The sequence below is a fragment of the Rhagoletis zephyria genome, unplaced genomic scaffold (genome assembly GCF_001687245.7).
Source record: "Rhagoletis zephyria isolate East Lansing unplaced genomic scaffold, Rhagoletis_zephyria_1.1 Rzeph_scaffold_03694, whole genome shotgun sequence".
In the NCBI taxonomy this organism is placed as follows: Eukaryota; Metazoa; Arthropoda; class Insecta; order Diptera; family Tephritidae; genus Rhagoletis; species Rhagoletis zephyria.
Genome location: NW_016160777.1, coordinates 26 through 18,745, shown reverse-complemented (window position 1 = coordinate 18,745; position 18,720 = coordinate 26). Strand labels below are relative to the sequence as shown.

The 18,720-nt window shown below is 37.0% G+C and overlaps 2 protein-coding genes across 5 annotated transcripts; one reads left to right on the top strand and one right to left on the bottom strand.

The window, feature by feature from the left end:
• Positions 1 to 565: 565 nt before the first annotated feature.
• Positions 566 to 7,504, top strand: LOC108369475 (protein mab-21-like). The gene is made up of 3 exons (XM_017624586.1): positions 566 to 964; positions 4,350 to 4,900; positions 7,141 to 7,504. Exons 1-3 carry the CDS (start codon positions 762 to 764, stop codon positions 7,488 to 7,490), a joined length of 1,104 nt encoding a protein of 367 aa, XP_017480075.1. The 5' UTR covers positions 566 to 761; the 3' UTR covers positions 7,491 to 7,504.
• Positions 7,505 to 15,688: 8,184 nt separating this feature from the next.
• On the bottom strand, positions 15,689 to 17,347 carry LOC108369473 (uncharacterized). 4 transcript variants are annotated; one of them, XM_017624585.1, is made up of 4 exons: positions 17,161 to 17,347; positions 16,716 to 17,106; positions 16,435 to 16,654; positions 15,689 to 16,342 (listed from the first exon to the last, which is right to left on the bottom strand). In XM_017624585.1, the coding sequence occupies exons 2-4, from the start codon at positions 16,751 to 16,753 to the stop codon at positions 16,334 to 16,336; spliced, it is 267 nt and encodes an 88-aa protein (XP_017480074.1). In that variant the 5' UTR covers positions 16,754 to 17,106; positions 17,161 to 17,347; the 3' UTR covers positions 15,689 to 16,333. The 4 variants fall into 4 exon arrangements, with proteins under 4 accessions (XP_017480074.1, XP_017480071.1, XP_017480072.1 ...); XM_017624582.1 differs by having other exon boundaries at positions 16,394 to 16,654; positions 17,161 to 17,345; XM_017624583.1 differs by having other exon boundaries at positions 16,394 to 16,654; positions 16,865 to 17,106; positions 17,161 to 17,340.
• Positions 17,348 to 18,720: the final 1,373 nt, after the last annotated feature.

The following is an 18,720-nucleotide window of genomic DNA, read 5'->3' as shown; positions in this document are numbered from 1 at the left end:
CATGGACCGAAAATTTAGATTTCTGGTTGGATTTTGTTACTGATAAAAACATGAAAACTATTGATGAAAAAGGTACTGACACTGATAAAAATTAGAAATAAAACTTACGTCAATCGACAATTTCCCAGTTTTTTATGTAATGAATCTATGGTTGTATGTAGTTTATGGACTGAAATGTAATATTTATTTTTATTTTGTTATTACTTAATATGTACTTACGCACATAAATGAAATATACACTTTTGAAAAAATACCTGCACATTTTTGTTCAAATGAGAAAAAAGTGACTATTCAATTAATTAAAACAGTAAAAAGTTCTAAAATAAGCTTCCCTCCCATTGCGCGGACACCTCTCTTGGGCGGACAAAAAATGACTGACGGTGAGTGTCCGCCCAAGGGAGGTTTCACTGTATATCGTACGCAACCGCCTTCCTGCTGCTTAGTGCGTCACCACCTCTAATTAACTGAAAATCGCCTCCTGAAATATTCCTTCGGTCTTTTCGATTTTGATTTTTTTTCTTCTGCTTTTTTCTTGTTACACGCCGTCGCATAATTTCAATTGCATTGTTCTCTGCTGTGCTCTGCCATACGTCGCTGCCGCCGCAGACATTGAGTCGCCATTGAAAATTTGTTGCTTTCATCGCTGACTGTTAACCAACCGCTCGCCATTAGTCGCCATTGTTGCTGGTCGGCCCTAGTTTAAGTAGCATATTTCATCATCCGTTGCCAACGCCGCCGCCGCCGCCGTCGCCATAGCAACTATGTTGGTACCGCCGGATATGCTGGCTGCGCAGACGCGCATGATTTATCAGATGAATCGCTATTGCGCGGAGCGTGTTCAGGCGCGTATGTTCAAAACTGCCACGGCCATACGGGAAATATGCAAAATCGTTCAAGACGTTTTGAAAGAGGTGGAATTGCAGGAGCCGCGCTTCATCTCCAGTCTGGTGGAGTGTAATGGCAGGTAAATATTCGTATTAAATTTATTATACGGCACGTTTGTGAAAGAGAAATTTACATACAAATGTTTTATTTTAGTGTAAATTCATGATTTTATATTGGATGTAGTCCACAGCTATTTTCTTAGAACAACTAGAAATATATAGTATTGACAAGTTTTGAGGATTTATTTTGCTATTATTAAATTTTAATAATTTTTTAACATAAACATGGTTCATTCTATAACAAACACCATATAAATCCAAGTACCAAACTTTGTACAAAAATTAAAAAAAAAATTAACAAAGTTTCAGTTTTGTTCAGAACTTTGTAGAAAATTTCAGGGTTTGCAACTTTACAGTCCACTTAACTCTATTGTAATTAAGTGGAATTATAAAGTAACTACAAATGCCGTTGATTTCTAGTAATTTTTATTGTTGACGGTGTTGTGAATTTTATTTTCCAAAACATAAAAAAATTTCGAACATACATACAATTAAAAATTTGTCCAAAATCCAAGCTATTTTTTAGCCTCTTAAAACTGCCACTCTTTTTATACATGCTAGATTTGAATGGGCTATAAAACTGCGTACACAAACATTTTATGAAAAGTCTGAATAAAAAGTGTGAAATTTTAATGGAACTTTGTTGAATATTTGCACAAAGTTTTAAACTTCGAATTGTATGGTTCTGTCATAAGTAGAATGAACTACATATATTTTTATTAAAAGTAACTAAAATTTAAATAACACAAAAAATTATACTCAAAACTTTTCAATACGTGGGTGTTTTATAGTCTTGATACGCACATGTATCTTTAGTTTTCACAGGTTTCGTTATTATTATTTTTTATTCAAAATGAAATTATTAAAATTTTATAACCATTGAATTCAATCAGAGGTTCCTAAACTTTCTTCCTCGTGAACCATTTTCAAAATTTGTATGCTATCGAAAAGCTAAATTAAGAAGACCCATATGCCGGCCTAACTGAAAAAAATTTCAAGCCCGTGGACCAAAAAAAATCAAAAAATTAGCAAAATTTTTTTTTCGCGCTATCTGTCAGGATTACATGAAAAGTCTGAAAATTAACGCTTCAAAATGTTTTTTTTTTTTTAAGTCTCAATACGACCGTTTTTCACCGAAATACAGCCCGTCAAAAATAACCGAAAGCTTTGGATTTTCTTCTGCTCCCTTTATTTTTTTGGGTGGCGTATTATCTGCCTACATTAGTAAATAAATCCATGCCAACATGTTTTTTCTCTACTATCGAAACCAGATAAATTTTCGTGGACTCCCACTTAAAAGTCGTGAACCCCTAAACTATAGAATGCAGGGCAGCTAAGTAGGAAGTGCTGAGGTAATTCCACCTCGTCTTCTACATAGCTTTGACAGATCCGTGGGATCCGTGACGATATTAAGTCGCACCGCGTGGGTCACTAAAGGACAATCTCCGGTCAGTATACCTGTAAGAATTGAGAGCTGGCGCTTATCCAGTTGCATAAGCTCCCTTTGACCGTCTGCGGTCAACAACCGGCCAGAAGGACCGTATAACTTTGCATATCGGGGCTTTCGCTCAGTGCCCGATGAGGCGACCGTGAGCCCAAAAGCCAATTCATCAGCTCTGCAAGTTTCAGTGATGCCACTGTGTCCTAGAACCCAAATAAGCTTGATTTGAAAGCATTAGTAGGCAGTTGAGAGAGAGGTGTTCAGGCATTCTCCAACCAGTTTCGATCGTACCATTAGCGATCTCAGAGGTCGGATCGGCTATCAGAGAAGATACTTACCCTCCTAGTCGGCAAAATATTAGCGCGTTGTCAGTCGGCTGCCTCTTTTACAGCGGCTACTTCTGCCTAAAAGACGCTGCAGAGATCCGTCTGACTGGATATTAGATCTGTTGAGAGTTCCTGACAGTAGGCACCTTCTCCAACTCTACCGTCCAGCTTCGATACGTCCGTGAAGACCTTAATTGGACCTTTTATTAAGAGATTGCCGTCCACCGCTTCGCGCCTTGGGGGGATCTGCATGGAGAGGGATGTTTGATAGAATTTATGCAAGAAACATAACTTGTCGGTAGAAGAAATCTGAGACGTTTGTTATTAGCGTAAAAATGTTTAATAAAAAATGTATTAAAAAATGAACAAGTATATATACCTTGGCTGCCCCCTACAACAGACTATAAATAGCCTAGAAAAACAAACTCAGGCGATTTCTATACCTTAAGCAGAGGGTATCGAGGGAGCTCCATTCATCTTCAGCTGCTCTATCTACCCGGTGTCCATCATAACGCCTTCCTGAGACGGGTACACACACTTTATTTTACTGTGAACGGTGAAAAATATTTAATATTTAAGTTACACTCATACGAAAATTTAATATTCGCCACGAGATATCACTTTGATACCAATCTATGCCTACTAAAACGAACAACTATTGCCATTTTTATTACTCGTATTAAGAAAACGAAGGGAAGGTTTACGAGAACCATGAAGGGTGTGAAAAGTAATGCGGTTTGGATTGAGCATAAATATTTTACAAAAACAAATACACAATATTTCTTATGTAAATACATGAAAGAAGAATAGTATTGAGTGCTTTTACTTGTACTCGTTTGCACGGCACGGTTGATCGACAACTCAGGCGGAAAATAGTCACTTATTATTGAAGACACAGAAGCCATTAAGCGCTAGCGAAGACAGCTAGCTCTTGAGGTTTACCCGCTTATCAGACGGTCGGTCTGGTTGCTTGTCTACTTATGGCTCCTTCCTACTTCTTCGATTTGTCAAAGTAGTATGGGTTGTGCAATTTGTCCATCAAATGAGACATTAACACGAGCCTACTTGAGTTACGTGCTAATTGCTGTGGTTTGTCTTCATACGTTGACTTTAATGACTCTAGTACAAAGAAGTACCTAATGTATGAAAAAGTTTTGTATGTAAGAATGTACTATACATAGTATGTATGTTTGTCTTTAACTACATTTGGATGTGCGTATATACCTATATACATATTTACATATACCCACAAATGTAGCTCTTCTATAANTTATGGCTCCTTCCTACTTCTTCGATTTGTCAAAGTAGTATGGGTTGTGCAATTTGTCCATCAAATGAGACGTTAACACGAGCCTACTTGAGTTACGTGCTAATTGCTGTGGTTTGTCTTCATACGTTGACTTTAATGACTTTAGTACAAAGAAGTAAATACCTAATGTATGAAAAAGTTTTGTATGTAAGAATGTACTATACATAGTATGTATGTTTGTCTTTAACTACATTTGGATGTGCGTGTATACCTATATACATATTTACATATACCCACAAATGTAGCTCTTCTATAAAAGTAGATTATTGATGTATACAACATATAAAAATTTATATCTGAGTTAAATTTGTAGCTCTCTCCATTTACAGATTTGAAGGCGTCCAAGTAGTTTCACCCAACGAATTCGAAATCGTCTTATATCTTAATCAGATGGGCGTTTTCAATTTCGTCGACGACGGTACAATGCCCGGCTGTGCTGTGCTTAAGCTCAGCGATGGCCGCAAACGTTCCATGTCGCTGTGGGTGGAGTTCATTACGGCATCGGGTTACCTATCTTCGCGCAAGATACGCTCACGTTTTCAGACATTGGTGGCACAAGCGTGTGACAAGAGTATTTATCGCGACATGGTTAAGATGATCGGTGATACAACGGAGGTGAAGTTGCGCGTGCGTGAACGTTTTGTGGTACAAATAACACCGGCATTCAAATGCTCGGGCATATGGCCACGTTCGGCGGCACATTGGCCATTGCCACACATCCCCTGGCCACATCCGAATATAGTTGCTGAGGTGAAAACCGAAGGTTTCGATTTGCTATCCAAAGAATCCATTGTTATGCAGAATAAGAACAACAATGCGGCCATGGAAGGCGATGCGTGGGTGTTGAGCTTCTTCGAGGCGGAAAATCGACTGTTGCAAGGTAAATGCTTTTCTGGCTGTGCTAATTTCAAACGAGGTGATTCTTTATTTACTTTTATGTATTAGACTTGCAGTTGTAAACGTAGCAAATTCGATTAAATTCAGGAAAAGCATTAGGATGCTCGTATGTAGGTATCATCTCTCCAATTGCAAGTGCGTATGTACATTAGGGTGGTCCCAAAAAAAGTGAAGTCAGGATTTTAATGCTCTCACCCCNTTTCGAGGCGGAAAATCGACTATTGCAAGGTAAATGCTTTTCTGGCTGTGCTAATTTCAAACGAGGTGATTCTTTATTTACTTTTATGTATTAGACTTGCAGTTGTAAACGTAGCAAATTCGATTAAATTCAGGAAAAGCATTAGGATGCTCGTATGTAGGTATCATCTCTCCAATTGCAAGTGCGTATGTACATTAGGGTGGTCCCAAAAAAAGTGAAGTCAGGATTTTAATGCTCTCACCCCCTAAGATTGTTCTATACCGAAAGAAATTATAGCCCTGTTTTTTTATTTTGAAATATAAAAAAATATTTAGAGGTCGCTCAAAGCTTTCCATCTATTTTATAAGGAAAAGAGAAACCATTTTTCGTAGAAATGGTATATAATTCTTGAAAACCAAGAGTTTTTCATTGGAAAACTCTGTTTCTCTTCAGGAGGCTTCCAATAATACCCTATAGTTTATTTAGCCATATTTGGTATTATTATTGGAGGTCTCCAGAAGAGAAACAGAGCTTTCCGATCGAAAAATATTGATTTTTAAGAACTCTATACCACTTCCACAGAAAAAAAAATGTTTTTTCCCCCTCACATAAATGTAAGATGGCTCTTCGAATTATAGTCATGCAAGCATACATATTTCAAAAGGAACATGCAAAAGTTCGATAGAGAAACGCTTCAACCTATTCTAAACTAGTTCTGCAGTGCAAGTCTAGACCGGAGAAAATGATAACGAAGATGTCTCATTTGGCCAGAGAGGGCACATTCAGGTATAACTTGGTTCGCAGCCACTTATAGCTTTCCCATCTTTAGCCATTTACGCAACCATATGAAACTGGGTGAATATTTTTCTTAAAATCCATATTTCCCTTTATGTGAGATTGCTGACTGGTCACTGCTCGTGGTAGAAACACCTCTGTGATTAGACGGCGGAGCACTTGTTTGTGCTTCTGCTCTGCGTTTGCAACGATTAGGTTTGAGGCTTTTGGCAGTGAAGTGTTGAGAGGCGAACGGCTGAGCTATTTAACCACCCAACAATGATACATATCACCACTTAAACAAGAGAGCCATGCCGAGAAACCCCTACCTAGTCGTATAGAGGCCAATGTGTGTGCTTTTTCGACAGTGCAGAAACGATTTCGGCTCAATTCTTTTCTTTATTGCTCAAGCACTAAACTTGTATTTGAGGCTTTTGAATAATAAAATAATTATTGATGTCTTCGAGTGTTTCTGCCATGAGAAGGCAATTTTCGTTCTAATACTCGTATCAACACTCGCGAAATTGTACATCTTTTAAAGTTGGGTTCTTATTGAGTTCTTCCATTCCTCTGAAATCAACTTGCGCAGATCATGAGAGCATCTAGGGACTCGGCTCTACAGTATCTGGTAAGTGAGGTCGATAGGTCCAAGTAGTTCAAGTAGATTTCTCTGTTAAACTCCTTAGGCATCAAGGCGGCTTTGATGATAGAACCTATCGATCTGCCTCTAAGCCACTAATTCATAGAGGCATTATACTGAATGAAACTGATGTAGCTTCGGCGAGACCTAAGAGTTAGTACGATCGAAGGATGCCCATGTCTGGCGTCTTGCTATGGTTGTATGTATCATGAAAGAGTTCCAGTGGTTTGCCGCATTCTTGATTGTACTAAGTACATCTGCTTGTGCGGTTCAAAGTTCTCGAACAAAACGACTTTATATAGCATTTTTCAGCAAGATCGGAGAGGGCTTGTAACTAAGGGCTCATCAAAGTGTCCATTAACCCGATGAACACGTAGAAACTTGTGAATGAATGTGCAAAGGACGAGTAACTGCTAATTTCGGAATCAAAAATTATAGTAGCCATTTATTTTAGTACCCCTTGAAGCGACTTAAGATGTCCATCCCCTTAATTTTTGGGCAGTAGTCGGATAAGACTAGGAAAATGTCCCTCGGAAAAAATTAGAAAATGTCCATCATGAAACACATGAATATACGTAGTTGTATGTATATTTATTGCACTCTAAACACTTATATCTTCTACCCCTTCCAGGTGGCTGCCGTCGTCGTTGTTTAAGTATTCTCAAAACCTTGCGTGATCGTCACCTCGATCTGCCTGGCAATCCGATCACCGCATACCATCTAAAAAATCTGCTGCTCTACGAATGTGAAAAGCATCCGCGTGACTTTGAATGGGACGAGGCGTATATCGCTGATCGCATCAACGGCATCTTCCTACAGTTGATCTCATGTCTACAATATCGACGATGTCCACACTATTTTCTACCGGCACTAAACATGTTCAAAGGCAAATCGCCCAGTTCGCTGGAGCAGGCGGCCAAACAGGTTTGGCGTTTGACGCGCGAAATGTTAACCAATGCAAATGCATTTGAAAAACTCTAAAAGCAACAACATAGGTATACAAAGTACATACATGTATTTATTTAACAGAAAACTAAATAAAAAAATTTAACAAAAAATGCAAAAAGAGAATAAAACGCAGCACATTAGCATTAAAAAGGCATTAAAAGGCGAGCGATTGTAGCAAAAGGAAAAGGTTAACAATGCTCGCATTTGGAAGTACGAGTACTTCGAGGTGCTCAATGCTAATGTTTTTTATGGATCGCGCTTTCATGCGTATGCATGTATGTATATTAGGGTGCACCACTCTTCATAAAAAAAATACCGTAATGCTTTCTAAAATTTATAATAAATTAATTAATTAATAATTAATTTAATGACGTTATTCAAAAAAAATAAAATAGGTTTAAAGAGCGAGAGAGAGATAGTGACATTTTCAAACAAATTTACTATTTATAAAGCAGTTAAAGTCTTCTTTATTTGTTATAATTTGGGGTAAGACTTTCGCCAAAATATTTCGAAAAAAATTTAAGATTTACATACATAAGCAGGACCGATTTGAAAACATTTCTAAAAATCGATTTTTTTTATAAATAAAATTTGGTTTTAAAAATATTTTTAACCGAAAAATCACCTTGGATTACAGATGACTTTAAATTTAAAATTTACAAAATTTTAAAAATTGTGTCAAAGGAGTTAAATTAATGAGATTTTGGTGAGGTATTTTCAAATCGATCCATCTCACGTAAAACTTAACATTTTTACGCAATATTTTGCTGGGAGCCTTAAAATAAAATAAATTTTATAATTACGGTAAAAAACCGCCACTTCATTTGGCGAGGCACCTTAATGTGCATACATACATTTGCATGTATGAAAATTTGCATGCTTTTGCGATTGGAATGCATTGATACGCACCTAGGTATCGGCACCAAATGGCTGCTGTGTGAGTGTAGTTCAAGCGAGGAAAGCTACAAAGGAGCGGTGGCTGTTGACAAACATACCTATGAACAAACATTTATTACTGCAACTGTATGTACATATGTATGTATGTACATATGCATGTACATACATATTAATGCAAGCAACTGCATGTCACATCTGTGTTGAAGTGTTAAAAAATCGCATTAGATAAAATCTGCAACAGAAAACTACTTCATTTTCGAATTGTATGCGTGGCAGTTTAGCCGACCTACCGACAGTAAATCTACAGCAGCCGGCAAAAAAAAAGTAGATTTACCCTGATATAAATGCGAATAGTTGTATTTATTTATAGTTGTCAGCTTGCATGCATATGGACCTGCATAGATGTGTTGCCATAGATAAAGTCATTCACGGGATTATCCTTCTTCGTTTATGTGCCTCGTGAAATAAGATGCATCTGCAAGCACAGGCATGTTTATATGTATACACATTAGGGTAGTCCTTAAATGCATGAAACACATTCTTGTATCAGATTTTCGAAACCTCAACCCCAACGTCGATGCTGCTATAGTCGAAGATATAAAACACATAAATTTCGGCAGCGGGCAAAGTTCAAATTCCTCTATGGAGACTCCATAGCAGACTCCAATCGGGACCAAAATTTATATGTGATATCTTCGACTATAGTAGTTTCGATTTGGGTGGTAGATGGAAAAAAAAATTAATTTAAATTTTCTATTCTCCATAGAGGAATCTGAAATTTGCCCCCTGTGCAACACGCCTTGACCGACTCTAAACGGGACCAAAATTTATATGTGATATCTTTCAACGTGGTAATACCGATTAAGGGGGTGGGACTGAAAAAAATAGTTAATTTGATTTTTTTAAGGACCACCCTAATGTACATGCATGCATGCATGTGCTCATAATATGGGCATGTATATAATATATTATATATGTATATCATATTACAATGAAAGTGTTACTCATTTCCTCTGATAATACCGTGCAAATTTTGAAGAATTAAAAAAAAATGTTAGCCTTTTGGCTCATAAGGACGAATAGGTACTGGAAATTCCCTCTTAATTGATTTTACTTTTTTTTTAAGTTAATAAATTTGGAATGGCGAAATTTGAGAATGTGGTTGAGTGAATATTAGTCCTTAAAATAAATTTTTTTCAAAAATACATTTTGCAAATTTTCAGGATTTATCAAGGATACAATTTTAAAAGGACTTTTTCAGCACCTATTCGTCCTTATGCAGCAAAAAAAAAATTACTTTTTTAATTCAACAAAATTTTTTTTTATATGATACCCATATTCTTATTCTACATACATTGCATTGGGTTAAAAAAAAAAATTTTTTTAATTAATCATATCTTTAAAATTTCAAAGCCGTGACGTTAGAAAGAGAAACTAAAAACGTAGTTTTACTATTTTTGGAACCTGATTTCACGAATATATTGATTTTTTTTTGTGTAGTATTTACTGTCGCACAGTGTAACGCAACGAGACATTTGGATTTCTGAAAAAAAAACTGTTCCCTTTCCAACAATTAACTAGGCTATAAGGCTATCTTAACAAAGCAATTAAGCTTGTAACTGTGTATACGAAATTTAAAAAGCGCTACTTCTTTGACTTATAAACAAAAAATTAAAAGTTAGCGCAGTAGATATTTTTTAAAAATTTCTGCGAAAATTTTTTAACTATTAAGAATTTGAGTGCTTAATGTAAACATCTGCAAAATAAGCTTTCAATAATATTTTATGTGTTATAAACATCCACATACATACATACATACATACTCACATACTACATAGTTACATACTCATTTATATTTTAGTAACAATCTATTGTAATTATATTTCAGTAAATTTTGTTATTAACTACGTATTTAGTGTTATAACCAATGTATCGAATTTTAATATTTAATCAAATATATTATTGAAAACTTTTTAATGTTCACAACCAAAAACTTTAAGCAATGTCAAGGATATGGTTAGCCAGTACACCGAGTTAAAACGGCCTATGGCTACGGTGACCACATTAATGAGCGTAAAATAAAAGAATTTTTTTTTTTTAAAATGATTTGTTAGTTTTTAGTTATATTATAAAAGGACGGATTTCCACCGTACCTATGGTGCCCCGTACTCTTGCAAGGAAATGTTAGGTAAGAAGTGCGGTATTCTTACGGTGACCATCCGTACTTTATTTCAAAAGACAGGTCTTTCTCTGCTGTCTTCTGAGCTTAATTCCTTATCTGGAAATCTATTTTGTCCTTTTTTTCAATACTTGTTCTTTGAAGGTACTTTTTTGATACGGTGTCAGGCATTGCTTTTTATAAGAACCAAGCAATCTCGAAAAATCTGACTTCTGCTGTTGTTGTTATAACAGCATATAAATTCACCAGAGCTTTTGAGGAGTGATGCTGGAGTGACTGTCCTTGGCCAGATATAAATGTGGGTCGTTCCGATTACATAGACCAAATTGTCGTTGGAACGGACAGTCCTTCGTGACACTCGACACGACATTCGCAATGAGGCTGAATGTTGGTTGGGCGGAAGTCTTTGTTGGCAAAGAAGCGTGTAAACTAATTTTTGTTACGGAGCTAGCGGGGAATAGCATTAATGTTTCTTCCGATAACCAGACAGCGATCAAGGCACTTGGCTCTGTAAAACAATGCAGAAAATAAGCTAAAGCCGCTGCTGATAGGCATGTCGTTGCACTAATTTGAGTGCCAGGCCACAGCAGAATTCATGGCAATGAGATGGCCGACGAGATAGCCAGGAGCAGGTCGGCTTTGGACGTCTCAGAGGCAGAAGAGGTACTTGTGCCTCTGATCTATGTATATCAAGGATCGCATCTCTCAGCACTGGAAGAGGTGGCTAATAGCAGGTGAAAAGACTTGGGTACAATCCTGTAGGGTCTGCAGGAGTCTGTGGCCAACCTACTGCGTAAAATGCACTGAATTTCCTATCAAACTAAACAGGAAGGATTTATCTCGACTTCACAGAACACTGGGCCATGTGCACCATGCTGCAAGACTAGGGCTGGAACACAACACTTCCTGTCCAGCAGAAATCTTGGAGATGCGCCAAGAGTTCAATCTACGCCTATCCACAAACAACGACGGCCTACTTACTTAAGAATATATGGACCGAATACTTATGAAAACCCCGCAGGCCCCTGAGTGGGCTCTTAAAAGACGTACAGACATATTTACCATGGAAAAGGCAAGCTTAACCGAATCTAATTTCTCTTTCCAATCACAAAAGCGGAGTTACATTTTGATTTTAAGAGAGAGGAGTAGATTTTAATTAAATAACAAGACATACCTACAACTTATAATATTAAGTTTTTTTTCTCATTTCAACAATAGAAAATATTAAATTACTCGAATAACGAACGAATAATTCCCGAAAAAAGCAAAAAAAAAAAAAGTGCCCACAAGTGCTGCACGAAAAGTGGGCAAATAGTAATGAGAATGCCAAAACGAAATCCATCTGTTTTATAAAAATGATCATAAACAATGAAACAATGGAAATAAAAGTGCAGCAAAGCAGTTAAGTAACCCCGGTAAGTAAAATAGTTAGGTAAAAACGTGTTGGTGTGTGTGTGTGTGTGCGTGTGTGGTAGAGCAAATATAACAAATTATACCCAAGCACGAACATTTCCAAGGCGCAAAAATAAAAATAAAAAAACAGATAAGAAAAATGATGCACTCACAACGCGAATCGAAAGGGAGTGGGAGGGGGATAAAAGACTCAAAATGCGAAAAGTATCGCATTTCATGTGCCAACCTTAGCAACAACCAAGAGCGCAGCGTAAAGAATGGCAACGACTCTTACAAAAGCGGATTTCAATTCATGCAGCTGATTAAGGAAGCACGGCTGCGGTCACAAAGAACAAAACAAACCAAAACGGAAAGAAAAAAAAATACCAGCACAACAAATGGCTCACTCCCCCGCCAAGTCGCCAAGTCGCGCGTGCAATTGCTGGCAAGTGCGGCTGTTCACAGGCACCAACCAACCAGCCATCCATTTGGGTCGGTCTGCGAAAGGCCAGGTGATGCTGCAGATGCTTTTGAGCAAAATCACATATTTTTTGTTTGCATTTGGGAAAAGTCTCTGGGTGTTCGCGCGTATATACATATTGAGGGAGTGGGGAGGGGTGATGTGCACGTGACCAACCAAGTGGCTGGTATCGTTACGCGCCGATAGCGCACGTTTTGTGTATTTAAAATATTTTTCGACAAATTATGCCTGCATTTTGGCGTAGAAGGCATTCGTGATATTTTAGCAGCCGCCGCCACTAATGCATTAGCTCCTAGACATACTAATTACAATCTTAATTATTTTAATTTTGGCTTTAAAATTTATCTGCCTGCTTCTTTACCATGCACTTGCCACCACATTGAGCTCTTTCTCCGGCACAACCAGCCCCCAGTAGGCAACGATGCCCCGAGCACAGACACCAACTGTTTGTAGCTCTTTTCAGCACGTGCCTCTCCATCCAACTGGTAATAGTCTTTGCAGTCTCTCCCGCCCTTTCTCTTTTTTCGTTCTCGATTTTTAATGCTGTCATTTTTTGGCATTTCGTTGACATTTGTTCTACTCTATACTTTGTGTGCCAAAATATGGCTTCGGCGACATTTTCGTAAAATGCGACTTCCTGCTGTTGACATTTATTCACATCAGCGCCTCGGTTTCCGGTCTTTGTTCTTGGGGCATTTTTATTTTAACACACTCAATACCTCCTTCTACCACGCACTGAATTTTGGACCTTTGTCACATATATGTACTTCTCAGTACAATAATCTGTCAGTTGGTATTTTATTATTTTGGTCTTTTTACTACCTTTGTTTTAATTGTTTTCTAATGACATTTAAATTAGGCGTATGATTCGTTTCTTTGTTCTTCGCCTTTTGGCATAATGTCGCGTATGTACGACCGGGTATTGTCACGTTTTCGTTTGTAGATGGGGTTGACAAAATTTTTGCGTTTTTATAGAACCTTTGTCTTTGGGAAGATTAATTTCAAAAGCAGCAAAGAAATGCCGTGGGCTATAAAGTTTCTCGGGGACAAAGTTTGCAGTTATATATGTATGTACGTATGTGTATATAAATGCAAGAAGAAAAGTTCACTGGTTTTTAATAAATGTAGATATGTGTGCATAGCTTTGGAACAGCAGAGGGGGACGGATGTAAAAATTTCTAATACAACACAAACTCGAAAACTCATTAACATTTCACAGGATACCTTTCTTCCTTTTAATGTAGCATTTTAATTAAAAAATATGCAAAGAAAATCAAAATACCAAAAAATGCATATTACAAGTTTTTAGAATCATTCATTCCAGCTGCACATTTAAGTGAGCAAATTTATTCGAAAACTTCCAGAAATGAAATAAGAAAACGAATGAAACATACAAATAGTATTCGTATCTCTTTTTATTTTCCTTCACGTTCATAGAAATGTTGGTGGTTGGGTATGGTCTGGTAGGTTGTATGATTTCTGTTAACGTTTAGGTAACTTGTGTGCTATAAAAAGATTAAACTGCTCATGCCCGGTTGCATCAATCAATTTTAAATTTATCAGTTTTATGCCTGGCCCAAACGTGATCAGTGATTAATATAATAGACGCCAAAACACGTTAGTGCGAAGATCTTGAAATGCTGACCAATAGAAGAAACGCCCGAACGTTTTATCAGAGAGTTAGGCGACTTACTAAAGGCTTCAAAACCAGGGCCAACTCCTGTAAGAACAACCTTGGCGACCTTGTGACTGATGTCCAGAACATACTTTAATTATGTAGGAAACACTTTGCCCTATTGAATGCCAGCCGCACTGAAATTTGTGGAGAAGACGAACCCGAGCCCCCAGTCGTTGATGATGGAATCGATGTCCCACCGCCTAACCATAAAGAGTTACGAAAAGCGATTACGCGGCTGAAAAAAAAACAAAGCTTGCAAAAGACCTGCGAGAATCGGATCTCAATTTCGATGCCACTTTCAACAGCACGAAAAGCAGTTGTCCTTATCATTGTGGAAGAATACAAGTGAGATATCTTAGGGTTGACAGATAGTTGACAGGGTGTTCAATATGGCGATGACAGTGTGAACAATAGGCAGCCAATATGGCATACAACACCGAATGGCCCGAAGTAGCCAAACTACGACCCGAATGAAACGCTTCGTGAAAATCCAGGGTTGCGAAGTGGTATTTTGTTGGAAAATATAAAAGCCAGGATTTTGTGCAGCGCCGAATTTTAACAAAAGAGGGTTTTGTGTTCTCAAGATGAACAGAAAAGGGTTGCTGTGCTGTTTCGTTTTAAGCTTATTTTAATCTTAAGGTATCTAATTAAATATTAAAAGGAGACAAAAATTAAAGCAAAAATTTAAAATATATGTACATATCTGAAAATTTTAAATAAAATATATATTTTCACGAGAGACAAATTAAATAAAATGGGTTAACTTTAGGGGAAATATACTTATCAGATTGGGTCAGATAGCGCTTTTACGTTATAAATAAAAATAATTCCTACTTAAATTTTATATAATTTTGGTAACGTATTTCTAAGCTGACCCTGAGATCTGTGAAATAATACATATTTATGTGCATATATTGTGTTGATTATGCTCTAAATCGCTAAATAATTCTTGCAGCAATCAGCACCATTGGAAAGTGAAGTGACAATAGGCTGGTTTTCTTTATACAGCCCGTTTTAAATTCGTATTATTGTTATAATAAATTACAATTATTGTTTGTTTCCATTTCGGTCAACCGCGCAAATTATTTATTAAAAAAATGTCGTTTAAAAATAGCAATTTTGTTTACTTTTGAATAAGACTTTATCGAGTGCGCTATAAAGACAGGGGGATAAATGCTGTAAAGAAATATATGTTGAGTCCAATCGGTTTTTTGCTAATCCGGTTTTTGTGTAGGTATAAACAAGGTATATTAAAAAAATAAATCTCCATGAAAAAATATCGTTATTTTCGTATTTAAAATTAATCGGAATTTTATGGGGGGTTATAAAAACTCGTTTTAATTGAAACTTTGTTTTTTTCGGCTATATTTGTTATTATTTATTGGCCCAGATGCAAATATTGAATGAACTAACATATTTTAAATATTTACGGAACTACCATTTGTATGCAACCCTGCCTATCCTGTATTCAAGTAGATGTAATTCGAAAAATTTAAACGGATTTCTTTAAATCAACCTGAGCTGCGGACATATTGCGAATTCATTTTAAAACATTAACCACTACATTATATTAGTATTAAATACTTTCAATTAAGAAACAATTCTTATTAGAAAATAAATATGAATCGGTTTATTTTAAATATTCCAATGTATATTTTTTGTTAATGCAGATAGTGCGGATTTAACGTATTTTATAACCGTTACATGGGGAAAAGAAATTTTAGGCAGATTGTTATTGACAATTTTTACATAATTTACGATTGCAATCAATTTCTTTCAAAACTATAATCTAAATGATTGCAAGTTGTATTTTTTACGATCAAAACAGATTCCAATATTAGGTATATTATGCAAATGCAATCCAATTTGATTTGAGTTATTCAGTTTTAGATACATTTATATTTCTGTGTTCGTATGGAATAGTAGTTTATGTCGGGAAGCTGGCTTTAGTATAATCCGGCATTCCCTTTATTATTTACAACACAAGGAATTTTTTGATGACCCTTAACAAGAATATGGACGTGCTAGTATCGGAACTATTTCTTGCACGTTTATTTATCCAAAATTTCTTCAACGGCTCGGCGCCAGTGAGGGTATGCTGCGAATGCCGCATTATACTAAAACCAGCCTTTCGACATAAGCTACTATTCCATACGAGTGGAGCACGTGCGAAATGCGGATTTTCCCAGTTGCAGTACAGCAGTAACTCGACACCTTCCTCACCAACCGCTCTGTCCTCTATGAGCTTCTTAATGTAACTGCAAATAAAAGATGAAAATTTGAGAAAAAATACTATCACAGCGTTTCACTTGTAGCGTTTCACTCTTGTAGTATATTGGCTATCAAGCACCAGAAAATTTCCATCACGCATTCCATATGCCACCGATTGTCGTGGATCAATTAAAATACTGTCATCACAGCTTTTTGGTACTCCAGCAACTGGTGTGTCTATGGCGGAGTTATGTGGAGCTGTTCCATGACTACTCAATTTGGACTCTTTGAGAACTGGCTTGTTTGTTACGAGAGCTATTGGCATCAAATGTATGCAAATTAGATTTCCAAACGAGCAACTGTTGAATACAGGAAAAAATTTATATTAAATAATTTTTTTAAATACAAAGCAGAAATTAACTGTCGATTCTCGCCCGCGGAAGCAAAATGTCTACCATGTGGAGAGAAAGCGACAGCGCAAACTTAGTAGCCAGTTAGTGTATAATTTTCCCGTCCATTTTGACCTGGTTCCGCTAAAGTGCCCTACTACCGTGTATAAATTGGCCGACCTTCTAATAAATCAAGCAATCTTATTGTATCGTCATCGCCGCCAGTCACCAAGAAATTTCCACTTGGGTGAAATGCAACATCATTCTCCGGCGACGAATGCACTGTATTAGCTCGCCTTCAGCTTTGTCAAATATCTTAACGCGGTTACAACTTAATGCTAAAGCCACCAGATTGCCGTCTGGATGCCATGCCAGCTGTCGTCCCATACCTCTTCCCCCGGTGAACGTTCGCATACATTCGCCTGAAAATGTATCGCAAATTCTTAACTTGTCGCCGCACGATGAAATGAACTTACCATTAGGGCTGAATTTTGCTGCGCGCACCCATTTTTGTGTATTTTGAATAAGTATTTTGATGGCTGTTCGCCATTTTTCTAGTCTGCAAACGAATAAGCTGACGAAGATGCAAACAAATTCAACCACATTGTTGCATTCTACCGTACTTTTTAAAATTTTTAAAATCTTAAAACATATGTGAAAAACTTTTATAATCTGAATATTTCTAATGTGGAAATCAAAACGAAATTTACTAAATAGCATTTTTAAAAAACAATCATCTAATATTTTTCAAGTTTTTGGGCATATATTTTACCATTTGAACCACAAATACTACTAAGTTGTATAAGACTATTTAATGCAACTCAGGTCAAAAAAGAGCAGTTTAGACCAAAATAAGCAGCTCTAAAAAACAGATGATCGCAGCTGTATCCCAGGATGACGTCTATTGCTAAGATATCTCACTTGTATTTGTACACAATGGTCCTTATGCCGCGATGTTTGAATTTGCATCCCCGCATAACTAATACGGCTGTGCAAAATGACTTTGAGCAATACCACCAGCTCCGTCAGAATTTAGAAATACCTCTCCGAGCCGTTTCCACAAAACGGTGTTTCAGATAGGCCGACTTTCTTTCGCGTGATTTCTTTAATCCAATGCTGGAGAAGATAATAAGAGCCGCAATTCTTAAGAGCGTACAATTCGTACATCGACATTCTTAGTAAAATCAAGGGCTGTTCTGCCTTCTCGGAATTAGACAGAGTAGCAAAGCAAATGGGTCTGGGGGTGAACGAGGACAAAACGAAGAACTTATCTCCTGTCAACAGACAAACAGCAGAGCTTAAGCGTCTTGGCACTCACGTCAATGTTGAGAGTTAAAATTTTGAAAAAGTAGACGACTTCGTTTATTTGAGAACCAGCATTAAAACCAATAACAATGTCAGCCTTGAAATCCGACGGAGAATCACCCTTTGCAACAATTGCTACTTTGGACTGAGTAGGCAATTGCGAACTTAAGTGCTTTGTCGTTTATGTTGAAAAAATCTTTTCGATTCCAAAAAAACATTTAACGATGAGCTGTATGAGCTTTACAACGATAAAGACTTAGGAAAGTATTCAAAGCGGGCTGCGATGCCTGCGTTGGAAAGACCAGGTGGAGAAGGACTTGGCTTCAAAGACATTTCCAATTGACGTCAGTTGGCACAGAAGAAAACGACTGGCGTGCTGTTATGGACTGACCAAAACAATAAAGAAGAAGATGAAAATTGTATGGGCTATAAAACTGCATACCGATTTTTTTTTTAATTCTGGTTAAAAAGTTTGCAAATTTGGTGAAACTTGGTTGTCTTTTTTTTCAAGGTAATTCCGTAATTCTGTGGGTATATATTCACCTTTCTAATGTCATTTCTTGGCCTTTTATTTACACGAGTTATTTGATTTATATAAACAACTTTCCAGTTTCATCAGCTGCTGCAAAACGATGATAGCCGATTTCTTTTGACCCGTGGGGGACATGTAGTTCCACCAGTACGTAGCTATTGACGGTAGCATACACAGCGGCTGGCACAGTAGGCATTCT